Consider the following 24690-nt stretch of genomic DNA (forward strand, 5'->3'; position numbering starts at 1 on the left):
ACATGTGTACCACCACAATGCGCGGACAAAGAGGTGCAAACAGACATGCAATCTACTGGGTGTTTGGGAATTTAATGCAGTGTCAATAATGATGATGAAAAAAAGTTTATCATCCTTTAAGATACCGAGTAACAAAGAAGAATGTCCATTCAGCCTATGCAAACTATGCATGCATCACAGTTACAAACACATGGCAATTACGGTGGGAAATGGAGCTATTTACACCACCTCATTCCGGGACTCAAAACTGGGGAAGAAAGATACATGACAGGCTTTGGGGAATGATTTTACAACACGGAGATGGAGTGTCCAACAATATGTCGAGAAAAAATAACTTCCAAACTTCAAGGCGGAATATTTTCACCCAGGGCATCAATGGCACGGACATTTTACCTATGCATATGTGTAGATTGAATTTTTGTGAGAACAATGCTACCAAAGATGTGCAAAACATGGGTCATTTGTTGGAGTATTTATTTGAGAATTAATCTTTTATTTCATAGTTGACAGTCAGTGACCCCGGTGTAAGGATTTTGAACACTCAGCATTATGAAATGTACAAAGGGATGATTTCACAATCAATGCAAATAGAAAACAAAATTGTATTTTCGATTTATGTTTTGGAGGCTGATATTAAGTATGTCAAACATAGCTAACTCTGTATGTAACCATGGCCGAGCTGTTCAGGTATCATCCGGTGTAAACCATAACAAAGTAAATCACGCCCACTGGCTGTCAATTGTGAATTTCACTGTAAAATACAGCTTATCAGAATGTTGACAGTAAATCCATTCTGTGCCCAGAGATGCAAACTTACAAGAAGAGCATACCTTCTTTCAAGATTCTGGTGATGAACTTGAGTCAATATTCTAATATTGATCAATAACTCTCTGCTATCTGAATATGGTTCACAAAATCAATGCTACCACTAGATCCCTCCTCCGATACAGGCTTTTAACATCCGTTTAGGCAACTTTCATTTGCCGTTGCTCAAAAGCGTTCTTTTTTATATTATTTGTAATCATAGACATGGTTTTTCAGTTTGTAAAGGTTACAATGCAGTATATATTGCAAAAATTATACAGAACTAGATTCTATTTTTTTTGAACGGATATATTGTCCAATGGCCGATTTAGAGGGGACGGGGTTCCGAGCACCTTCATTTTCGCCACAAATTTACAAAGCATTGCTGGCATATATAGGTGATAAGGTTGAAAACATTCAAACCCTGTACAAAGAGAAAGTTGATTTCCACATCGCCCTTTCGGAAATTCACTGTTTGCCACCCTCTTCAATTCTCTTTTCTAACCAATATTCAGTAATATAAGGTTATTTCTTTCAACAGATATTGTTTTCAATCCACCAATTACCTTTTTAAAGAATACGTATGTGTTTGTTTAGGATTTTTATTCGAGGTAAGTATAGAATTTTCAGCTCTATTCTTAAAGGCCTGTTACTTTCACCTATTTGCCGGGAGAGCTCATTCTAAATGTTAAACGTTTGTAGATTGACGAGCCATCATTGACAGAAATCAATCTCGATACTTTAGTTTCCTTCTAAAAGGTAAATGCCCTTTTTGATCTTCAGGCCACAGAAGCAAAGATTAAGAGCTAAACTAGGCAAAGTAAGATAATATTTAGTCAATATCTTTAAAACCGTTTTGCTTGATAAACATCAAACGTGATACACTCTTGTATATGCTAGATAGGTAGATGTACCCAACTGATTTTGGAAGTCACAAGGTCAAAGATGAAGCTGGACAAAGTAAGTACATCTTCTGATCAATATGTCGAGAAGCCTTTGTACAGAAGACATCGAACGAAATTGATACACTGGTAATACTGATAAGTAAATTACCCCTATTCATTTTTGGAGGTCACAATATTAAAAGTCAAGATAGTCTGAACATAAAAAAAATATAATTCGCTCAATATCTTTGGAGATATTTGATTTGGTACATAAGTGACCCTAAAGTAATAATGCAAGGTGAAGATAACGAACAGTGATCAATCTCATAACTCCTATGAATGATCCACAAGTCACCGGGACAAAGTTCACAACTCAAATGACTGGTTACTTGGAAATATCTACTCAGTATCTTGGAAGATCAAGCTTAGCATTGCGATTGTCTTTGACTAGTACATAACCTACATATTTCACTATCGTTATATGCATCATATATTTAATTTCACAGGGGACATGATCATGTTTCTACAGGAGTTCTTGTACATGGTTCGTTCAGCATATCTATCATTTGATTTTATGAGATACCAGTGATTTAGTAATGAAGAACAACCACGGGCTATTTGTTAAGCAGTTATTGACACACTGTTTTTGTCGCTGCTTTTGACTATGGATTACTCCATTTAACTGATCAAGACATAGGCATCAAGGTGGTGTGACCGGCTGGCGAGGAGTGTTTACTCCTGTTAGGCACCTGATCGCACTTCTAATATGTCCAGGAGTCCATGTTTGCCCAACTTTTATTTTGTATTCCTTATAGGAATTCTGGGATTAGTCACTGTTTCTTATCTTCACTTTTCACATGCACTTTGTATTGTGCGATGTACGTTCCAAAATTCACACATTGTCAGATAATCTTGAGTTACAAGGCATGAGTCTATTGACATTACCTGTCGATTGTCTTGAACAGTTTACAGGGTAATTTTTATTGTTACCAAGACTTACATAACTGAATACTAAAACTATAATCTTATCCTGTTCTGGAAACATTTGTATTGTCTAAAAATGGAGTTGATGGTGATTGATAAGCAGTAGGTGCAAAGAAATATTGAATTTGAATTGTTGTTTTCCTGTCAGGATAGCATGGCGATGTTTTACCATTTATTTCTGAAACTGTGTTTCGCCTCCTCGATATGAAGAGTTCTTGTATGATATCTGGTTTAACTGTTATATTGTTTTACATGTAGTGATATTACATTGTCTAGTTAGCTCATGATCAGTGGTTAAATCACTTAACTAGTAATACAAGAATTCCATACACTGATTGATTGTTGTTGTAATTGCCACAACCAAGAACTATCAAACTATTTTTAAGTCTAAAAAGATCTGGCTAAACTTCTACGAAAAATACTGACTTTAGAATTCTGTATATAACGAACATCGATCAATCTCACAACTCCTATAAGCAATACAAAATAGATAGTTGGGCAAACACGGACCCCTGGACACACAATATATCCCATAGGCTGTCGTAAAGTCAAGATATTCCACCGTAGCTTAAGTGAAGAAGTTTGATAGGACAAATATTTATCGTTAAATTTACGATCAAATCTTGAATTTAAGAAGTTTATTAAACTCCCAACCAATTCCTTCTTTTTATAACTACTGTTGAAATAAATGGTGCTTTTGAACGGAATACATCTCGTAGTAGAATTTTATGTTGTTTATCAAGTCTTCACTTTAATATTCATTTTTTTTTCAGTGGATGTGAATACGTGCGGTGTTTTTATTTTGTATGGTGGTGGTTGATACGGGTATTGCGATCTCGGAAACACCACATGAACCATGTGTTAATGACTAAGTGTGTAAATTATGTATTTCAAAGACGGTGATAGTGATACAAAATTATGGATGTTAAATAGAAACATTTTACGTTGATTTACTTTCCTGTATACTGTTGGAATTGGTAAAAGACTACATTTCACTTGTAAAACACAATTGTCTGGGGATCATTTGACTGTGTTGGTATTCTTTATCTTGCCGCCAATTTCATCCACATGTCATTCAAAAGACAAATGTACTCCTTATATGAGATATAAAGAATCAGAATGCTGGAAACTTTTACGATACCCGATTTATAACGAAAACGTAGCTGATTGTATTTCGCAACAAAGAACACAATCCATTTATGAATGACATTGATCAGATTTATTCATCAACAAAATAATAAAACAATAGATTCAGATCTCTGATATAGATTGTACAAGTAGTAACCATGGCGACTTCATAATTTATGGGGATGATTTTATGTTATTTTCTCTCGTAGCGTATTGGACTTTTTGTCTCAATTCTCAGTAAATGAAATAAGTTCGCTGAAAAGAATATTTTTATATAATTTCTGATTAATATTTTTGTGCATCTACATATGGTGCATCATTATAAAAACATTGTAAAATACAAGAATCCACCGAATTGCGAAATTTTAGTAGACCACTATAGAGTCCTAGTGTAGGATATCAAATATGTCAAGATACAATATACGCAAAAGGTATATATTTAAATGCAACAATTTAAGAACAGATCAATTTGCATAGTATAATTTACATTCAATTCAATTTACGAAACATATATTTTTTTTTTCTTTTTATATAGAACGCGCACATTCTTTCTTTCCTTAAAATAATTTCTTTCTTAACATCACAAAAACTATTCAGACACAGAAAAGACATACTCAGAACTCCAATTCATATCTGATTATACAGTTCTATTTGATTGACAATACTGTTTGAAAGCGATTGTACGTATCAAAATATATAAAATAGGACTGCAAAGAATTTACAATATACCGTCAACCTTCGGTATTATATGATAAATCTATCAAGCAATAATAACGAATTCAAAGCGCTGAGCACTAGCATAAGAAAGATAAGTATAAACATGGTAAAAATTCAAACGTTTGTTGGACAGATTGTAAGTCACATCCTCGTCACATGTTTACATATATTCCATCCTCGGACAGAAACAGCGACACCAGGTGATAAGATAAAATAAATAACTGAATAAATGTTTATTCGGTATATACATACATACAAATATACTTACATAAATGTACTCTACACTACAAGAAAAAATGATAATTGATATACTTAGCTACTAACTAACCAGTCACTCAGGCTGAAATAGAAATTTAGTAGTTTTTCCAGAAATAGCATTGTTCCCAAATTAAATGATATCCCGTTTTTTTTTAAATTTCAATTTTTATGCATCCACTGGGATGCGGAGTTAATGCGTAATTTATACGGGACGCACTCCAAAATAAATCACTGATATTACATGTGCATGTGCTGAATAAACAACATAAAACTACATTGTACCTTTTCTCAGAATGAATCACAGCAAGGTTTTCTTGAACTGCAAAGGAGGTGTGGTGTCGGGCTTTATATTTTTCTGACACACAACTTGTAAAAATGTTTTCTGTTTTTATCCAAATAATTATAGACAACAAGATACACAGCAAACAAATTCTAAATCCTTAATATATACCTTTTATCAGGGAGACCAAATGCATTATATAGCAAATCGTTAAGGACAGGGATTTAGCACCAGCCCCCCCCCCCCCTAAAATTTTCAAATTTAAGGTAAATCGTGGTCCTCTATTTAGAAAAATGTAAAGAAAAAAAAGAGGCAATAATTTCTTTCACTTGCAATGAATGACAAAATCTTTTGATTTATTGAATTACTTTTATTGTTAAAATATATATTTTTTTTCAAAAACCCTTAACATTTGCGTTATTTCATTGATTTCTCTCTATCAAAAATGACAGAAAATGGTAAAAATGACTACGTAGGAGACATATTTTAAGTCCTATAAAACCTGTAGAATCCAAGAGCTTCCAGGGGCTTCGTACCCTGGGCATCACTGGACCCACTGAGGGCCTCAAGGTAACCCCCACCCCTGCCTCATAAAGTTGCGCCCCCAAACCGCACATTCCTGGATTCGCCCCTATGTGATATTGGTTTATATTATTGCTGGGATAAATGTGGTTGTGTTTTTAACAAGTTATATGAGTTATATACTTTCTGAAAATTATAAAATCACTGATCGGATTAAAATGTAGCCCATTTTCCTATCTATTTATATAATCACGGAGTAGGACAGTAAAATCTCCTTTTTCAAAAAAAAAAATATTTATGATCACGTGACGTTACAAACACAATTTACAAAAGAAAGAAAGAAAGAAAAAAAACAACGATAGGCAATAAAATGGTATTTTAAAAAAAATCAAGGTTTTAGTATCTAATGCTGTTTTGACAATTACAATACTTCTGGTACCAATTTCTGCATGAAACATATGAATTTGGCTGCTCTTACATTTTATTGATTTCCAGTTTTGTCTAACCAGGTTTGTGATGATTTCCGGTCTTCTTCTCTGTACATGTCTGACCGTTGTATGTCAACTTGTCCATCCATACAATGTTATATTAGGACAATTAAAACTGACCGCTGTATATCAACTTGTACATCCATACAATGTTATATTAGGACAATTAAAACTGACCGCTGTGTGTCAACTTGTCCATCCATACAATGCTATGGTAGGACAATTAAAAATGACCGTTGTATGTCAACTTGTCCATCCATACAATGCTATGGTAGGACAATTAAAACTGACCGCTGTATGTCAACTTGTCCATCCATACAATGTTATGTTAGGACAATTAAAACTGACCGCTGTATGTCAACTTGTCCATCCATACAATGCTATGTTAGGACAATTAAAACTGACCGCTGTATGTCAACTTGTCCATCCATACAATGCTATGTTAGGACAATTAAAATTGACCGCTGTATGTCAACTTGTCCATCCATACAATGTTATGTTAGGACAATTAAAACTGACCGCTGTATATCAACTTGTCCATCCATACAATGTTATGTTAGGACAATAAAAACTGACCGCTGTATTTCAACTTGTCCATCCATACAATGTTATGTTAGGACAATTAAAACTGACCGCTGTATGTCAACTTCTTCATCCATACAATGCTATGTTAGGACAATTAAAAATATGAAATGTAAGTTTGAACTGATGAATTGAATCCATGCACCAAAGCCCCCCCCCCCCCCCCCCCCCCCATACACACACACTTTATTAAAGATTTTAAGCTTTGGATTTAGTTAAACTCGTTGTTTTGAGTTTTATTTTAGGGGTTAGATATCTTTACTTTACCAACCCTTTGCAGCTACCCCCACCCCTAGATATAATGTCCTATCGTTAAAATAATAATTTGTCCTACGGACCCGGTGGTGAGGGCGTGTCCTGAGACACAGTTAGATTATTCTAAGTACTGTGAAATCATTAGAATTTGTGGTGGATCATTTTTTGTGGAATTCGTGGGTACCCCTCAACCATGAATTTACATCCTCAACGAATAAAAAATCATAATTACATTCCAGAGTTATCTTTCTTACAAATATATCAATCTATGAAATTACGTCCCCACGAACCCGTAAAAATTCAGCAATCCACAAAAAATTGGTCCCCACGAATTTAAATGATTCTTCAGTACCCCTTTATCCTATCGCCCTGGTGAGTATTCCCCAATGTGGGACCTTTCCAACTTTGTGTTAGGACGTTTGAGTACAAACGAAGTAGATTGTAGTAGTCGGGTCAGGTATGAACAATAAATTTCATTACAAATTCTATATCCGTTTATCACACGCAAACTGCTTTAGTTTTGTACGAACTCCTTCATCATCGGCGCATGTCAGTCGGTCGGTACAAGTAAATGCTATATTTCACATGCACTCGTAACGGTGTAAGGGGTGGGGTTTTAATGGGAAGATTGTTTCTATATTTAGGTATATAGTCAAAATTATCGATTATGTTATAGATTGGCATCGTAGTATCACTGAACAGAAGGGAACCCGAACTCTATTGTGCTCAATTTCTTTAATCCGTTGTTATAAAGATATAGATTATGAGATAAAAGCTAATAGTTTAATGCATGGTCTATTATAGGTTGGTGGGGTATATAAACACACATAAAATCGAATCTCGCTCTCCTCTACTACATATAGGCGAGTAAAGTGAAACATTCGTTGATTTCTCGTAAACTTCTGATAATAAAACGACCGTGTACATTTCAAATCCATTTACAACACTCAAAATGTCAGAGCAACGTACGGTTATAGCAAAGATAATTGTTGAATTAATTTATCTTGTGAATATTGAGATCCGTGACAGTGAATCCCAAAAAGGCGTTTTAAATCTTGGTGTCCGACTTAGTTTTTAGAACCCAAACACCCGGCGTGTTTATGGACAGAGACTATCGGAATGAGACGGCGACCTACACTTATCTCAGTAGTAATACTTTTGAAAACATGTTAACATCAATGCCATTCGATTGCTATTCATTATCTGTATATTATACATGTACATCCTCAGTCATAATCCAATCAAATTCCATGAGCTGCAGCAAGAGTTACCTATCTTTCCACGTAAATATTTTTATCAAAAATTAAATGTCAAGTGAATTTTTTCAATGATGAATTACATGTCACGTGATTTTTTCAATCATGATTGATTTAGGAAAATCTTCCTCCCAATGCAAATACCTTATCTTCGCCGCATATATTAACGAAATTAAACGCGAATTGATGTTTCTCTTCATAAATCGAAAATTGTTGATTTCATTATTATTATAATAATAGGTGTAAGACAAATAATTGAGAAACATAAACAATTTGACAGATTTATTTGTAGCGAAGACACAGATTCAGGGAATACACTACGGACAACCACTGTTTATCGGGTTCCCACAACGGGAAAACTCACAATGAGGTAAACCGCGGGCGAACTCTCAGCTACCTGTCCCTAGATGTGTTACCAGCTGTTGAAAAATTGAATCGGATTTTTGTACCGTGAACAAATTCGAGTTTTATTCATTTCGATTATTTTATTTGATGATTTCAATCTATTGTTGATATATTTATCAAGATTACTGATGGCAAGGGAGATAATCATTTTAATGTAGGGGGGGGGGTTAGTTATAAATTGCGTCGTATACTAATCTTGGCTTAGCATTGTGATACAGAGCAGGAAGGACTCTACCAAAACTGTAAATGTCAACATCCCCGGGATAGAGTTTCTGACCCCAGGGAAAACCAAACGTGATATATAGTGTTTATGTGTAAAACGCTTAGATAACATCTTCTTTTGTGTTATTGATACTAAATTGTAACTCAATGGATATTTAGAAAGACAAGGTAGTCCTTTACCAAAATTGTAAATTTGATGATCTCAGGGGGTAGGGGTTTTAGTATCAGGGTAGGGCCAAAATGGCCAGTTATTAAACGTGTGAAAAATAGAACTGTTTTAACTGCTTGATAACTACTGTTCCAGTTCCTTTCAAATTTGGTATGAAGCATCTTCGGGACATGACGTAGAACATCAATCAATCTTCAGGACAAGGGGGACATAAATTGAAAATTTCATGATTCTAGATGGTAAGGGTTTGGTTTTATGGTGGAGCCAAACTTATTATAGTGATTATTGTTTTTATCATTTGAAGGACTTCTTTAAGTTTACTGATGCAGTATAAAAACTAATTGCATAATTTGGAAAAGCAGAAAAGAATGTACAAAAATGGTAATTTTGCAAGAATATTTTGTGTTAATTGGAAGATATTACTTGCACATTGATATAAATCCAGACATCCATACTGATAAAGTTTGCCTTAAGTGTGCAAGTAAAGTCAATAAGGTGAATGAAAGTGTTTTGAAACTTACGACAAACTATAAGTGAACAATAGGAAGTATGTTTCAATCCTATGGACATGGAACATCTAAGAGATTAGTTTCTGGTTGAATTTTAAATCACTTATAGACAACTCATTTAATTCTTATGATATGGCTTTAGAAGATTAGATATTTCCGTGTTCATTTTAATTCAGAGAAGTTTGGCATTAATAAAAAGTATTAAAGAGAGCACTGATTATTAAACATAGAGACTTGAGCAAGTCTAAGTGTACCCTGAAATTCCTAAAACAGAAACCCGTGACATTCACAGAGTCCATTCTAATTTACAACACACGGAATACTGGACAGAAATTTAAAAAGTATATCAAGGTCATCTACAGAATATATTTCATGCAGAAACAAAGGAACGTACCTTTTAAACATTCTGACATCAAAGCTAAGCAACTACTGTTTAGTGTAGTAATCTTTAGTTTCACGAGCTGCTGCAAGAGTTATCTCTCTTTCAACGTTAACATTTTTATTCACAATCGTGAATAATTTAGGAAAACTTTTACTCTTAACGCATATTGCAATGTTGTCCGAAATTGTCGGTGAAATATCATCCCAAATCGTCGCCGGCGACGATTTGGGATGGGGCGACGATTTAGGGTGTAACACATGCGTACTATTTAATTGGCTGATTTTCTCAATCCGAAATCAGACTGTTCGTCCTAAATCACGTTAAAATGTAGACAATACATACATGGGTGTAATTACAGGTGTCGGTTCTATTGCCAGGCAGGGGCTCTGAAGGCTTGACTCCATAACTGACCATTTTATCAATTCTGTTTATCAATTAAAACAACAAAAATAGTAATGACAAGTAGGAGTGTCAACGAATATTAGTCCGTTAAAATGAAAATAAAAGAAAGACAACTCTGGCGAAATGAATTGGAAAGTTTTGATTAAGAGTTATATCTCTTGAGTTATGATCCTTAGATGTCAGTGATTGGTCCGCTCGCGTACTTTTATACATAATGAAACGCCATGATGGGGGCCCGGAGGTTCCCAAAAGAAATGCAGAGCAGTTGTCTTTTAATATCGCATTATCCATTCCCTGGTTTACTCAAAAATAGCGAAAAGTTTTAATAAAATGCAGTTCTCGGTATTGTGTAAAAATGCAACATGATAAAATTGATGTTTGAATTTAATATTAACATATTGTATTGATTTTCTATAAGCATTCAAACTTAGGAAGACGGGAAAGTGAAAACAAATGCGTGAAAACAAAAATGAATTACATCTAAGCAAATTATGAAGAAAAAAAAAATCTCATTTCCCTTGTAGTAGCATACTTCATTTTATAATTATTGATTAGATTGATTATTTCATTGAATTACCTCGATACAAATACAAACACTCCGACTCATTTTTGAGTTTGAGAAACTTTCTCGATCGGGGTTTCGTTTTGATTTGAAAAGGAAATTCCGATTTAAACAAGAAAGAAGAAAAAAATGAAATTTCTCCGTTTGTGTTGTTGCGTAATGGTCATTATGTCACTTACAAAACCTGAATAGATCACTCTCTTGATCGCGTATTGCTGCTAATCAGTGGCGGATCTAGAGGGGCGGGAAATAACGGACCAGGGGTTTAACCCCCCTCCTTTTGGTAGATTTTAAAAAGCAGATATTATTTTAAAAGGAAACTTCATTGGCGGAAAAAGTGCAATATAGTGTCGCGTCCCTCCCTTGGTAAATGTTTCGGATCCGCCCCTGTATAGGAGGGGGGGGGGTAATCCTTTAACTGAAAATATTCTGGTACACAACCATGGGGGGTGTTAAAATGTGGAGGGAATTTTCACAGGTAAAACTGCACGCTAGTCAATGACACTTTGAATTTTTTTATAATTTTGTTTCGCTGCAAGAGAATTTAGACGTAGAAGGCACGACAATTGCATCTCAAACCCTATGGTTCAACATTTTAGACAAAATGTTTTTTTCTTTTGTCATTTCGGGGTCTTCTATTTTCTCTCACTTTCTTTGGTACAAAAAGTTCTTTTAAAATCTGTATGTTATATCTTGAAAGCAATAACAACTTCTCGGGTCTTTTCGGAAAAGGCCGGGAACATGAATTTTCGGTCGAGAATTTGTCACTCCTTTTGAGATGTCACCAGCTGTACGTGAAGTACCACAAACTTAGACCTATACTTAGCTCTCAGGGTCGTAGCAGTGAAGGTTCGTTAGCGTGCCAATGCCTGCCGCGACGTGGGACCTCAATAGGGGATCAAAGTTTTACATATAAATATATAGGAAAAATCTTTAAAAATCTTCTCAAGAACCACTAAGCCAGAAAAGCTGATTTTTACATGAAAACTTTCTGACATAATGCAGATTCAAGTTTGTTCAAATCATGGCCCCCGGGGATAAGATGGGACCCCAAGGGGGGGATCAAAGTTTTACACACAAATATATAGGGAAAACTTTTAAAATCTTCTCAAGAACCACTGAGCCAGAAAAGCTGATTTTTACATGAAAACTTTCTGACATAATGCAGATTCAAGTTTGTTCAAATCATGGCCCCCGGGGATAAGATGGGACCCCAAGGGGGGGGGGGTCAAAGCTTTACAAACAAATATATAGGGAAAAACTTTAAAAATCTTCTTCTCAAGAACCACTAAGCCAGAAAAGCTGATTTTTACATGAAAACTGAGATTTATATGAAGGCTTTCTGACATAGTGCAGATTCAAGTTTGTTCAAATCATGGCCCCCGGGGATAAGATGGGGCCCCAAGGGGGGATCAAAGTTTTACACAAATATATAGGGAACATTTTTAAAATTCTTCTTCTCAAGAACCACTGAGCCAGAAAAGCTGAGATTTACATGAAAGCTTCCTGACATAATGCAGATTCAAGTTTGTTCAAATCATGGGCTCCGGGGGTTGGATGGGGCCACAATAGATAATCAAAGTTTTACATACAAATATATAGGGAAAATCTTCTTCTCAAGAACCACTGAGCCAGAAAAGCTGATTTTTACATGAAAACTTTCTGACATAGTGCAGATTCAAGTTTCTTCAAATCATGGGCTCCGGGGGTAGGTTGGGGCCACAAGGGGGATCAAAGTTTTACATACAAATATATAGTTAAAATCTTTTTCTCAATAACCACTGAGTCAGAAAAGCTGATATTTACAAGAAAACTTTCTGACATAGTGCAGATTCAAGTTTGTTCAAATCATGGTCCCCGGGGGTTAGGATGGGGCCACAAGTGTGGGGGGGGGTCAAAGTTTTACATACAAATATAGAAAAAAGCTTTAAAAGAACCATTGGGCCAAAGAAGTTGACATTTACATGAAAGCTTTCTGACATAGTGTAGATTCAAGTTTGCCAAAGGTAGTTTGGGCCATAATAGGGACCAAGGTTTTACATGCAAAAATATATATGGAAAGTCTTCAGATATGGGCCAAGGTGACTCAGGTGAGCGATGTGGCCCATGGGCCTCTTGTTATAAAAAATATTACTTGATGTTTTAAGTATATTGGTAAATCCAAGAAGGAAGTTAAAATTAGTGACATTTTGTTTATTTACACAGCTTGAATTTGAAAAATCGTTTAGTTATCGAATTTTTCTCGTGATTGTCATAATAATTTTGTATTCACATAGCCAGTTAGATTTGTCATTAATGTTTGAATAATGTTCTAGCGGTTTAAAAATTCCATCATCAAATAAATCACTAACATATAAGATACCAGATCTCGCCCAAGTATCGAAGAAAATGAGTTTTCCTTTATATTTCAGATTTGTGCTATTCCATAATGGTTGTTGTAAAATATCATCAGGTAATCTTTTATCAAAGTTAAGTTGGATTTTACATTCATTAAAGCAACACAGCATTTCTTTATAAAATAGTGGTAATTTAGTTTTGTTCAAATTCCCCACATCAGTAGTTGAACATTTTAACATATAGTATATATCAAAGTTAAGTTTTCTACAATAATTATTTGAAATTTCAAGTAAGACTCCCTTTGAATTTAATAATCTCGGTATCCATGCTGCTTTTAATGCTTTTAATTTGCATTTTACATCTACTATTGAAAGACCATCTCTTGTTACTTCTCCAACCAAAGTGTTTCTTTTGATCCTTTCTTTTTTATCCCAAATGAAATTAAAGATTAATCGTTGTACTTTTTTAATAAAATCTTTATCAGGAAGACATAGAATTGACGATACATATGTTAATTTTGAAATGGCAAGTGTATTTATAATGCATGCTTTGCCAAAAAGTGTTAATGTTCTTCTTTTCCAGGATTCAAACAATTTTTCCATTTCATTATATATTCTCATCCAATTTTTATTGTAACATTCTTCTTTATCGTGACCTAAAAAAATGCCTAGACACTTGACCGCTTTACTTGTAACTCTAATACCAGAAAGTTCTTCAAACTGATTTTTCAATCTTCCAAGCAAAATACATTCAGTTTTGTTGATATTAATTTTAAAGCCAGCACTTTCACAGAATTTATTTACTTCATCTAGGGCATTTTTCATAGAAATATCATTATTTACCACAACTGTTAAATTGTCTGCGTGCTGTATACTCTTTATTTCAGAATTATTTATCACAACACCGTTAATGCTGTTATTGTTTTTTATTCTAACCGCTAAGATTTCTGCTACAAAAAGAAAAAGGAGGGCTGATAGAGGACACCCTTGTCTAATCCTAAATGTCATCGAGCATATTCTAGAAAGCCATCCATTATTTTTCATTTTAAAGATTGGTTCTGTATATAGAATTTTAGTCCATTAGAAAAAATTATTTCCTATATTGAATTTATTCAACACTTTAAAAAGAAAATTCCATTCCACAGAATCGAATGCTTTTTCAAAATCTAATAATAGTATTATTCCTTCCAAATTTTCAGTTTCACAATATTCAAATATGTCTAGTAGGAGTCTTGCATTTTCCCCAATATAACGTCCTTTAATATAAGCAGTTTGGTTTTCATTAATTATACTTGATAAAACTTTTTGCAGTCTTTTAGCAAAAATAATGGCATTTATTTTATAGTCAGTATTTGTCAAACTTATCGGTCTATAATTTTTAAATTGATTCTTTGCTCCCTTTTTAAAAACCAATGATATTACTGATAATCTTTGAGTATGTGTCGTTGTTTCATTGTTAAAAATCTCTTTTAGAGCATCATAAAAATATGGTCCAATTTCATTCCAGAAAATTTGGTAAAATTCATTAGGCAAACCATCAAGTCCAGGTGATTTATCACTTTTCATATTAGAAACCGCCTCCGTACATTCTTCGAAAGTTGGGAAAAGTTCCAACATGTTTTTATTTTCATCACTTAATAGTGGTATATTTACTTCCGACAAATAACTGTCAATGATTTCATCATCTAAGTTAATTTTTACTAGCATATAAATTTTGATAAAAATCAACCATTTCCCCTAATATTTTATTAGGTTTGTTTATCTGTTTATTGTTTGAGTTTAGGATTTCTGTAATGACATTTGAGGATTGATGCCGTTTTTCTAAGTTTAAGAAATAAGAAGTACTTTTCTCTCCATTTTCTATCTATTTAGCTTTTGATCTTATTTGTGCGCCTTTAGATTTTTTATCATAAATACAATCTAGCTCTGCTTCTAGAGTTTTAAGTTTTTTGTATTTCAAGTCTTCGGGTCTCCCAGTTTCTAATTTTTCAATTTCTTCCTCAATTGCTTTAATCCTTTTTTTAACCGATCTTTGTTTAAATATTGAAAAAAATTATCGAAAATTCTTTTACTGAGCGTTTAATTTGTTCCCATTTATCAATTGGGTTTAATGAATTGTCAATGTTGGTTATGACGTTTTTAATTCCGTTTTTATATTTCTCATCTTGTAAGTGTGATACATTTAATTTCCAGTACCCTGGTCCTCTCTTATCGTTTGAAATTATAAAGTGAAATTTTAAAAATCTATGATCAGACATTCGAGATCCCTTGGAGTGAGTGCCTGGAATTTTTCTTATTATCATTCCGCTAAATTTGGGACAAAAGTTATCATTAATGAAAACATAATCTATCCGACTTTTTGGATTATTATCAGCATCACACCATGTCAGACCACACATGTCGGGATAATTTCTTATCCAGAAATCAATTAAATCAAAACTATTTACTATATTATTAAGCGAATCTATACTTTTGGCATGTTTATCATTTAATTGACAGTTGAAATATCCACAGAGAATTATTTTGTCATTTAAACATTTTTTTTAAATAAAACTTTTTAAATTCTTGAAAAAATCACATCTTTTACAACTCGTATTGGGAGCGTATATATTAACAATAGAAAATATACTACCCTTTCTATCAACATTTAAAAGATTTTTTCTACCGTCTAAAGACCTTTTAACATTCAAAACTTCAATATCAAGATTTTCTCTAAATAAAATTGAGACCCCTTTACTAAATACTGAGTCGCTGTAGTTATGGAATGATTTTCCTTTCCAACCAAGATTATATTTACTTCCATACTTTTTAACAAAATGTGTTTCTTGTAAAACTACAATATCTATTTTCGTTTCTAATAGCCATGAATATAACTTATTCCTTTTAACATCAGTATTTAGACCCCTAACATTTACTTCTAAATTGTTAAAATCATGGCCCCCGGGGATCGGATAGGGCCACAATAGGGGATCAAAGTTTTACATACAAATATATAGGAAAAATCTTTAAAAAATCTTCTCCTCAAGAACCACTGAGCCAGAAAAGCTGAGATTTAATATATGAAAACTTCCTGATATAGTGTAGATTCTAAATTGTTAAAATCATGGCCCCCGGAGGTCGAATGGGGTCACAAGGGGGATCAAAGTTTGACATACAAATATATAGGAAAAATCTTTAAAAATCTTCTTTTTAAGAACCACTGAGCCAGAGAAGCTGAGATTTATATGAAAGCTTCCTGATATAGAGCAGATTCTAAATTGTTAAAATCATGGCCCCCGGGGATCGGATGGGGCCACAATAGGGGATCAAAGTTTGACATACAAATATATAGGAAAAATCTTCAAAAATCTTCTTCTCAAGAACCACTGAGCCAGAAAAGCTGAGATTTAATATATAAAAGCTTCCTGATTTAGTGTAGATTTTAAATTGTTAAAATCATGGCCCCCGGAGGTCGAATGGGGCCGCAAGGGGAACAAATTTTTACATACAAATATATAGGAAAAATCTTTAAAAATCTTCTTTTTAAGAACCACTGAGCCAGAGAAGCTGAGATTTATATGAAAGCTTCCTGATATAGAACATATTCTAAATTGTTAAAATCATGGCCCTCGGGGAACGGATGGGGTCACAATAGGGGATCAAAGTCTGACATACAAATATATAGGAAAAATCTTTAAAAATCTTCTTCCCAAGAACCACTGAGCCAGAAAAGCTGATGTTTACATGAAAGATTTTTGACATAGTGCAGATTCAAGTTTGTTCAAATCATAGCCCCTGGGGGTAGGATGGGGCCACAAGGGGAGATCAAAGTTTTACATACAAATATATCGGGAAAATCTTTAAAAATCTTCTTCTCAAAAACTAGTGGGCCAAAGAAGTTCAAATTTACATGAAAGCTTTCTGACATAGTGTAGATTCAAGTTTGCAAAAACCATTGTCTCCAGGGGTAGGTTGGCGCCATAAAAGGGACTACGTTTTTGCACGCAAATATATATGGAAAGTCTTCTGATATGGACCAAGGTGACTCAGGTGAACGATATGGCCCATGGGCCTCTTGTTTGTATATATATTCTTTATGGAAAAACCTTATTTTGTGAAGTTTGACCTTAACCTGGGAGTTCGATCATTCTGACGTATTCAATATCTCCTGAACATATTTCGTATTTAAATTTCTATGACAATACCTATATTTTCATACTGTAACCTACCAAATATTTTCAATAGTATTCAAGGTAGGGCTTTCATATTTTGTTTATAGGTTCTTGTTGACAAGACGACTTTGTGGTACAATCACATTTGATCTTTTGACCTCCACCTACTTTCCAAAAAAATGACCTACTTAATATCTTTTAAACTATTTAAGGAAAAAGGTTTTATATTTTGTGTATATATTTTTATGGCAAGACTTTGATTTAGTGTTTGACCTTATGACCTAAATCTACTTTTAATAAGAATCTGACCTCTTCATTATCTCCTGAACTATTTAAGATAGAGCTTTCATAGAACTTCTAGGACTCAGTATTCATACATGTGCACTGGTTTGGTCTCATTTTGATACATTCAGTATCATAGTATCGATCTTTTGAGTATAAATTTGTGATCTAAAAGCATGATATAATGGTGTAAAGGATCAGTTTGTGGTTAACCAATATTTAATGTGAAAATGAATTTTGTAGGGTAACGGTTTCTGGAGACATGCTGTTGATTGATGAGGATAATTTTCCCGAGACTCTGAAATATTGCAGGACCTGGATAGCTCTACCGGTGTTCAAAATGCCAGGTTTGTTAATGGAATTACATGTAAATGTTCCATGAAATGTCAGGTTTGTTAAGGGATTTACATGTGAAATGGTCCATGAAATGGCCAGGGCATATGTAAAATAGCATTAATATTTTTAATGAAACTCAGGTGACCTATTGCAATTGGTCTACATCCGTTGTCATGCGTTGCCTGTCGTGTTAGGTGTGTTAACATCTTCAAGACAACGGGGAAATAAATTGTAAATTTCAGAATTCCTGGGCCGGGATTCATAAACAGTCTTAGAATGTACTTAAGTATAAGAAAATTCTTAAACCAATAAAAAACTTAAGTAATTGTAAGATTTTGAGTTTTTCTACTTAGTTTTATTCATAAAACAACTTAAGTGTAAGAAAATTCTTAAACAGTTCTTAACTTTAAGTGTAGTCTTTAGCAGTCTTAAATTGTTAAGAAAAACTTAAGTCAAGAATCATAATGGCCGCCAATAGAGCACACAGGCGATGTTTTCGAGAAAGAAAGGACTATTTAGCTCAGTACAGTGATGCACAACTTGTGGAAAGGTTTAGACTGGATTCAGTCGGTATTTATTTCATTGAAAGTTTGATTGCACATGAAATTATCAGTAGTTCAGAGAGAAATCATGCAGTATCGCCACTTCAGAAAATCTTGCTGACTCTACGATTTGTTGCCACTGGAAAGATGCAGCTGTGTAACGGAGACGACATGGGTGTTTCCCAGTCCACCGTGTCTAGGGCTATAACTGCAACCCTCCAAAGTCTGTCCTCCCAAAGAATTGTTACACAATTCATTAAATTCCCACAGAATACTCCTGACATTCGTAAAAACCAAGAGGAATTTTTCTCTATCGCTGGGTTTCCGGGAGTTGTTGGGACCATTGACGGCACTCACATTCAAATAATTGCCCCGAGTGAATATGAAAATGAGTATGTAAATAGACACCATTACCATAGCATCAACACACAGGTGGTCTTTGATCCATTCTACAAAATCCTTGATGTCGTAACAAAATGGCCGGGTTCCACGCATGACGCTAGGATTCTGAACGAAAGCGGTCTCAAAGTACTGTTTGACCAAGGAAGGTTACCTGTCCATACACACTTACTAGGAGATAGTGGGTATCCTTCGAAGAGATGGCTCTTGACTCCATTTTTGCATCCCAATCAAGGTTGTCAGACAAATCATAACAGGTGAGAATCATTGTTTTTCGATCCACGTTCATGGCTGTACTGAAAGTCCTACTTTCTCTTTGCTCAAAAGCGCCCTCTACACTCAGTATAGTGGCGGATCCAAACTGACATTTAAAAATGTATTCTTATCTATTAGCAATCATTAAATAACATTATGTTTACAAGATTTTTTTTAACAATGTAAATCTACTTTGATTGTTATATTTAACTGACATGTAAAGGGTACATTACTAATATTATTTTGTAAATAAAAGAGTGGTACATTTATATAGCCATGTCACCTGTACCTGTGTCACAAACTCGGGTAATATTTACCAGAATAGATATTTATGTCCATTATTTTTTTAAATCAAAAAATTCAAACTTAAAAATTATTTCAATAAAAACATTTAGTGTAAAGAAATGTGGAGATTTTTTTTTTTTTTAAAGAAAATAGATGAGCATTGATTATATGGGGTGGGTGGGAATTTTTTTTTACTACAATAATTCATATGAAACATACTGCTTTTATTAAAAATTTTGTCATTCCCAGCACAGTACAAAGTCCCTATTTATTCCTATATTTCCCTATAAACTTGAAGGTTCCTATATTTTCCCTCTAAGTCCCCCTATAAAGCCCTATGTAGGTGTAGCCAATTGGCAGCAAAATTTAAGCCATATGCTTATTGATACAAACATACCTATGATACATTCAGATATGTATTTTTGTTACATGTATTTTTGACAAAACAACACTAATTTAAGAGAATGGCTTTTTAAGAAACTGAAATACTTATCTCGAAACTTCTTTAATTTACATTTTAGCATATATTCTTATTATTTTAACATTTACTGAATCAGCAATCCATTTGAAGATTGTCATTATAAGCATGGCTTGCTATTAAAATCAATGGACTGGGCAAATATGAACTAAATTATACCATGTCATCTAGATCATATTTTTCTCCATTTCATTATATTAGTTTCAAATAAGCAATTTCAAACCTTTCTATTTTATTTCAAATGTTCAATTTATCCACTTCTAACATTTTGAAACTGTCTATATGCTGATCAATGTCAGTCCTTCTGTCAGCTCAATATAACAAACTTGTGGTTAAATCTGTAGTAAAATCCCAATATTTGCCCAATAAACTGCAAAAAAAATAATCTTATAATCCTATATTATTTAAACCAAAAGTGGCTTGACACCCTGACAATGGTTTTTCTTCAGATTTTCAAATTACCCCCATCCCATTTTCATAAATTTTACATACCATTATTATTATTATTTTTTTGTTTTGTTATTATAGTTTTCCTAATATATTATATAGATTTGATTCAATCATAGGGCTCACAAGAAAACAAGAAGTGTTGTAGAGAGAGGGATAGGCCAACTTAAGAGAAGATTCCATGTTCTGCATGGAGAAATCCGCCTTTCTCCAGGAAAGGTGTGCTAAGTCATCATTGCTTGCTGCGTTTTGCACAACATATGCAAATCTAGACAGATACCTTGCCCAGCTGATGATTGTGGAAAGGTTTAGACTGGATTCAGACCGACCGACCGACCGACAGGTGCAAAACAATATGCCCCCTCTTTTTCAAAGGAGGGCATAAAAATTATATTTCACATATTTTAAAAACTGAATTCATGCATTATTAAATGTGGCTTTGTTTCAGAAATTGTTTGTTTGCCCTTATATCTGACCTACTGATGATAATTTTCAACCCCTGTTTTCCTTTTAAATCATTTTAGTATACATTAAATTTCTTTTTCTTTAAATCAGACATTCAACATTACTTTATACTAATACCAATTGATTATTGTATCAAAATTTAAAAAAAGAAAGAAAAAAGTACATGTAAAATATTTCCTACCCTCTTAACTATTGTCTATAATCCTCCAATCAGAAATGGACAAACAAACATATTTCAATTTTGGCCAGAATGAAAACAAATCTACTACAGACATGTTTTTTATCATGATCATCAATTTATTTAGTTTAAGAATTATACAAAGTTGAGTCAAATAAATTGATAAATAATTTTCATGAATAACAGTCAAAGGCAGATATTATATTTCATATATTTTACTGGTATACAGTGTGCAACTAAATTTAAAAAAAAAAAAACTTTTCATTCATGTTTTCTTCAGAATGCAAAAATTCTGGTATCACACATACACAAACTTCACATTTACAAATTTCATAAGAGCGAGCAGAGTTTTAACAGTTACCATATACAAGTACTAATTGTATGTCTTGTAAATTATTTTAAAAATATGTTGTAACAGAAATTTGTCGATATAGTTATATCTGTAATATGATACTCATAATTAATGTAAAACAATAAATTTTGGACAATTAAGTCACATGTATATATAGTCATCAATTTTAGGGATTCAATTTGACTTATATATAGTAATGAGAATGAAATAATTCTTTGATAAACAATGTCACAAACTATCAAGCTTTATGGAAACTGAAAAAATTAACAGTTTATATGAATATGCAAAATTTCCTTAAAAAGTCATATAAGATTTACAGTTATTAAAAAATCGTAACACACAGTAAGAAAAAAGTTACAGTTTGTTTTTGGGTTGTTATCTGTTAAGTTGTTCTTATAATTGTTCTCCTCTTCCTATACTACATTGATATGACAACCATGGCCCTGCAGTTCTTTAAAAGATTTCTAAAAAAATGTTTCCAATATATTGACATGTAAAAATCTGATCCATTGTTGTGGCCCCACTGTACCCTCTAGAGCCATGATTTGAATAAACTGAATATACAATAGCAGAGGATGCTTGCTTATCATCATGACTATAATCATAGCTAGCAGTGCATAAGAAGATTTTTAAAGACTTAAAATTAAACTTAAATATATAATCCCATGTACAACTCTGATCCCTTATTGTGGCCCTATCCTACACTCAGGGTTCACAAAATGAACTAATATGAACATTCGACAATGCTTGCAACTTTGATTCTATTGAGAAAATAGTTTTTAAAATATATCATATTCTGATAGTCACATATAAAATGTTTCCCCTACTCTGGTCTCACCCTAACCACAGTGGCCATGAATTTGAATACTTGAATCTGAACTGCCTGAAGATGCTGACAAACAACAGCAAAAATATTGATCAGTCTCTTAATCTAAGGATGGTTCATTCCTCTTTTTTAAGCTTTCTTATTTTCATTTCCAAATACTGGACTTCTAGTTCCAGCTTCCTGCAAGTTAGTTCTTCCATTTTTCTTTTCAGGTTAATGTCCCTGCTGCTATTGCCTGAGGTTACCAATGGCAATGAAGACTCCAGGACAGATGTTACTTCTAGGGGAGTTGATCCAAGAATGTGGGGATCTGTATCTGGAGGTCCTTCAATTACATGGATTCCCCTATGATGGGAAGAGGAATATATTATTCTTTATGAATCTTGTATTAATCCATTTGAGAATGATTAAATGATGACTTGGATGATTAGTTTAATAATTGTTGTTCTATTTCTATTTTGATGTTTATATGATATATCATTAATTTATTTACACAAATCAAATTACAAACATTAATTCTGTCATGGTAGATTCCAATCAATCAAAGAATTTGACACCTATTATGATACAATTTTAAATAGTAAATGATGTTACTCATTAAGTTACTTACACAGATTCATCACCAAGTATATCTAGGTTTAGCAGGGACGTATCAATGCCTCCCTCTATACCCATTAGGCAAGTGTTATTTGCCCCAATTACACTAGTAACAGCTTCCGCTACAGCACTCAATGACTTCGGAGGAGGACCACCACCTGCAAAAAAAAAATGTCTTCTGTAAAAATGTATTGAATTGCTACATACTGTGTGGATTTCTTTTTATCCTACAGGATTTATAAAGTGTTAAAATATAATATTACTGTAATGCACTGTATAGAATTATAAAAGAAATGTACGTGTTTTAAATAACATGAATTTAAAAGCATATGACATGTCAAATATTTAATTGGCGGGGGGGGGGGTGGTCTTTTTTATCACATGAAATGTTACATTAATTTCTGAAATCATGTATGATTGTTGAATAACAATGTCATAAGGAATGCTGTTATGATTTTCAAGTTCCTTAAATGATTAAGACAATTTAAAAGATAAAGGGGTCGAAACAACTAGGGGCCGAAACGACTTGTGAGCGAAATGAGTGGCCAAAACGAACAAAGGTAAATACCCCACATTATCTTTTCATCGGTATAATTCCTTGCAATGAAAATGAAATGAAAGATTTGCCTGGATAAAATACGCCTTTTAATCTCACTGTGTTAATGGGATGCATAAGTATACTTGTATATTTAATGTGATACACAAGTTCTCCTAACACTCGCGTACTCGTCAGTATATGTAGGCCTATGCACCTATCTATTGGTCATAAAACTTGTATTCACCATAATTTACAATTTCATCACCAACTCACCTGTACCAGTAATTATACGTCTGTGGTTGGAAATCTCCGTTTTTGTCTTCGAGAAGATGTTGTGCCACTTTTTCTCAACTTCTGCTGCCGTTCCAGTTGGCCCAACACTCATAGCACGAAGTTTTACCGCAATCTCCCCCCACGCTTTCGACTTCATTTGAGAGGTTAACTGGGGACTTAGTTTCCCTCTCACAACATCCTTGTATTCTTCAACAAGAGTAGTGAGTGCCAAGGACTCCTCACTACTCCAGTTTGGCTTTCGTTTGAGTTTGTGGCTTTCCATGTTTACGTCTGCGAAATTTGACAGATGTGACGTAAAACATGTTAAAAATACGACCTCCATCGCACAAGAGTTCCACCTTTAGTTTGGGAAATACTATGCGTTGCTAGGGTGACTCAACTTAAGTTTTCTAAATTACTAAGAACTGTACTTAGCTAAGAACAGTGCTTAACTTGTTTATGAATTGATACTTAAGTATTTTTCTTAGCTAAGAATTTTTTTAGTACTTAAGTAGGAAATCTAAGAAAAATCTTAGAATCTTTATGAATCCCGGCCCTGGACTCCTGTGGCTTTAGAGGCGGGGCAAAAACTGCCCAAATTTGACCAATTTTCTAAAAATCTTCTTTACGACTATACATGTGTAAGAAAAACTAAATGCATAGGGATGTGAAGCAGGAAAGCCTCTATCAAAATTGTAAATTTCATGATCCCTGGGGTAGGGGTTCTGACCTCAGGGCGATGCCAAACATGTTATATAGTATTGGTGTGTAAAACACCTAAATTACATCTTCTTAAATGCTATTGAACCTTTCTTGTCAGCGGAACTCCTCTGAGAACACTCAACATCATTTCGTGAATCTTTGTAGTTAATAGAAACATGGTGTGTAGATGTGCATATTCCCAGGAAATTCTGATTGTCCCTTTTAAACTTAGAATTTCAAGTCCGTCTGTCCTGTTGTTGTCAGTACAATTCCTCAGAGATCGCTTAAGGGTTGTTCCATTAAAACATATGAGGTACCCGGGGACGGCAATTAAAAAAAATCTATGGGTACTTGTCATTGGTAGAAAAGTGCATCTATGGTGCGTACCTACTGCCAGAAAACTGCATCCGTGGGTGGTTGTTTTGATAAAATCTTTATT

The 24690-nt window shown here is 33.8% G+C and overlaps 2 protein-coding genes across 2 annotated transcripts in view; both read right to left on the reverse strand.

Annotated features, from left to right (window-relative positions):
• LOC125663411 (receptor-type tyrosine-protein phosphatase mu-like) overlaps positions 1-24690 on the reverse strand; it is a 177569-nt gene that overhangs the window by 72535 nt on the left and 80344 nt on the right. The gene's annotated exons all lie outside the window — the stretch shown is intronic.
• On the reverse strand, positions 21488-23994 carry LOC125662044 (uncharacterized). Its single transcript, XM_056146758.1, has 3 exons — positions 23550-23994; positions 22752-22896; positions 21488-22486 (listed from the first exon to the last, which is right to left on the reverse strand). The coding sequence occupies exons 1-3, from the start codon at positions 23890-23892 to the stop codon at positions 22258-22260; spliced, it is 717 nt and encodes a 238-aa protein (XP_056002733.1). The 5' UTR covers positions 23893-23994; the 3' UTR covers positions 21488-22257.

The sequence above is a fragment of the Ostrea edulis genome, chromosome 8 (assembly GCF_947568905.1).
Source record: "Ostrea edulis chromosome 8, xbOstEdul1.1, whole genome shotgun sequence".
Lineage (NCBI taxonomy): Eukaryota > Metazoa > Mollusca > Bivalvia > Ostreida > Ostreidae > Ostrea > Ostrea edulis.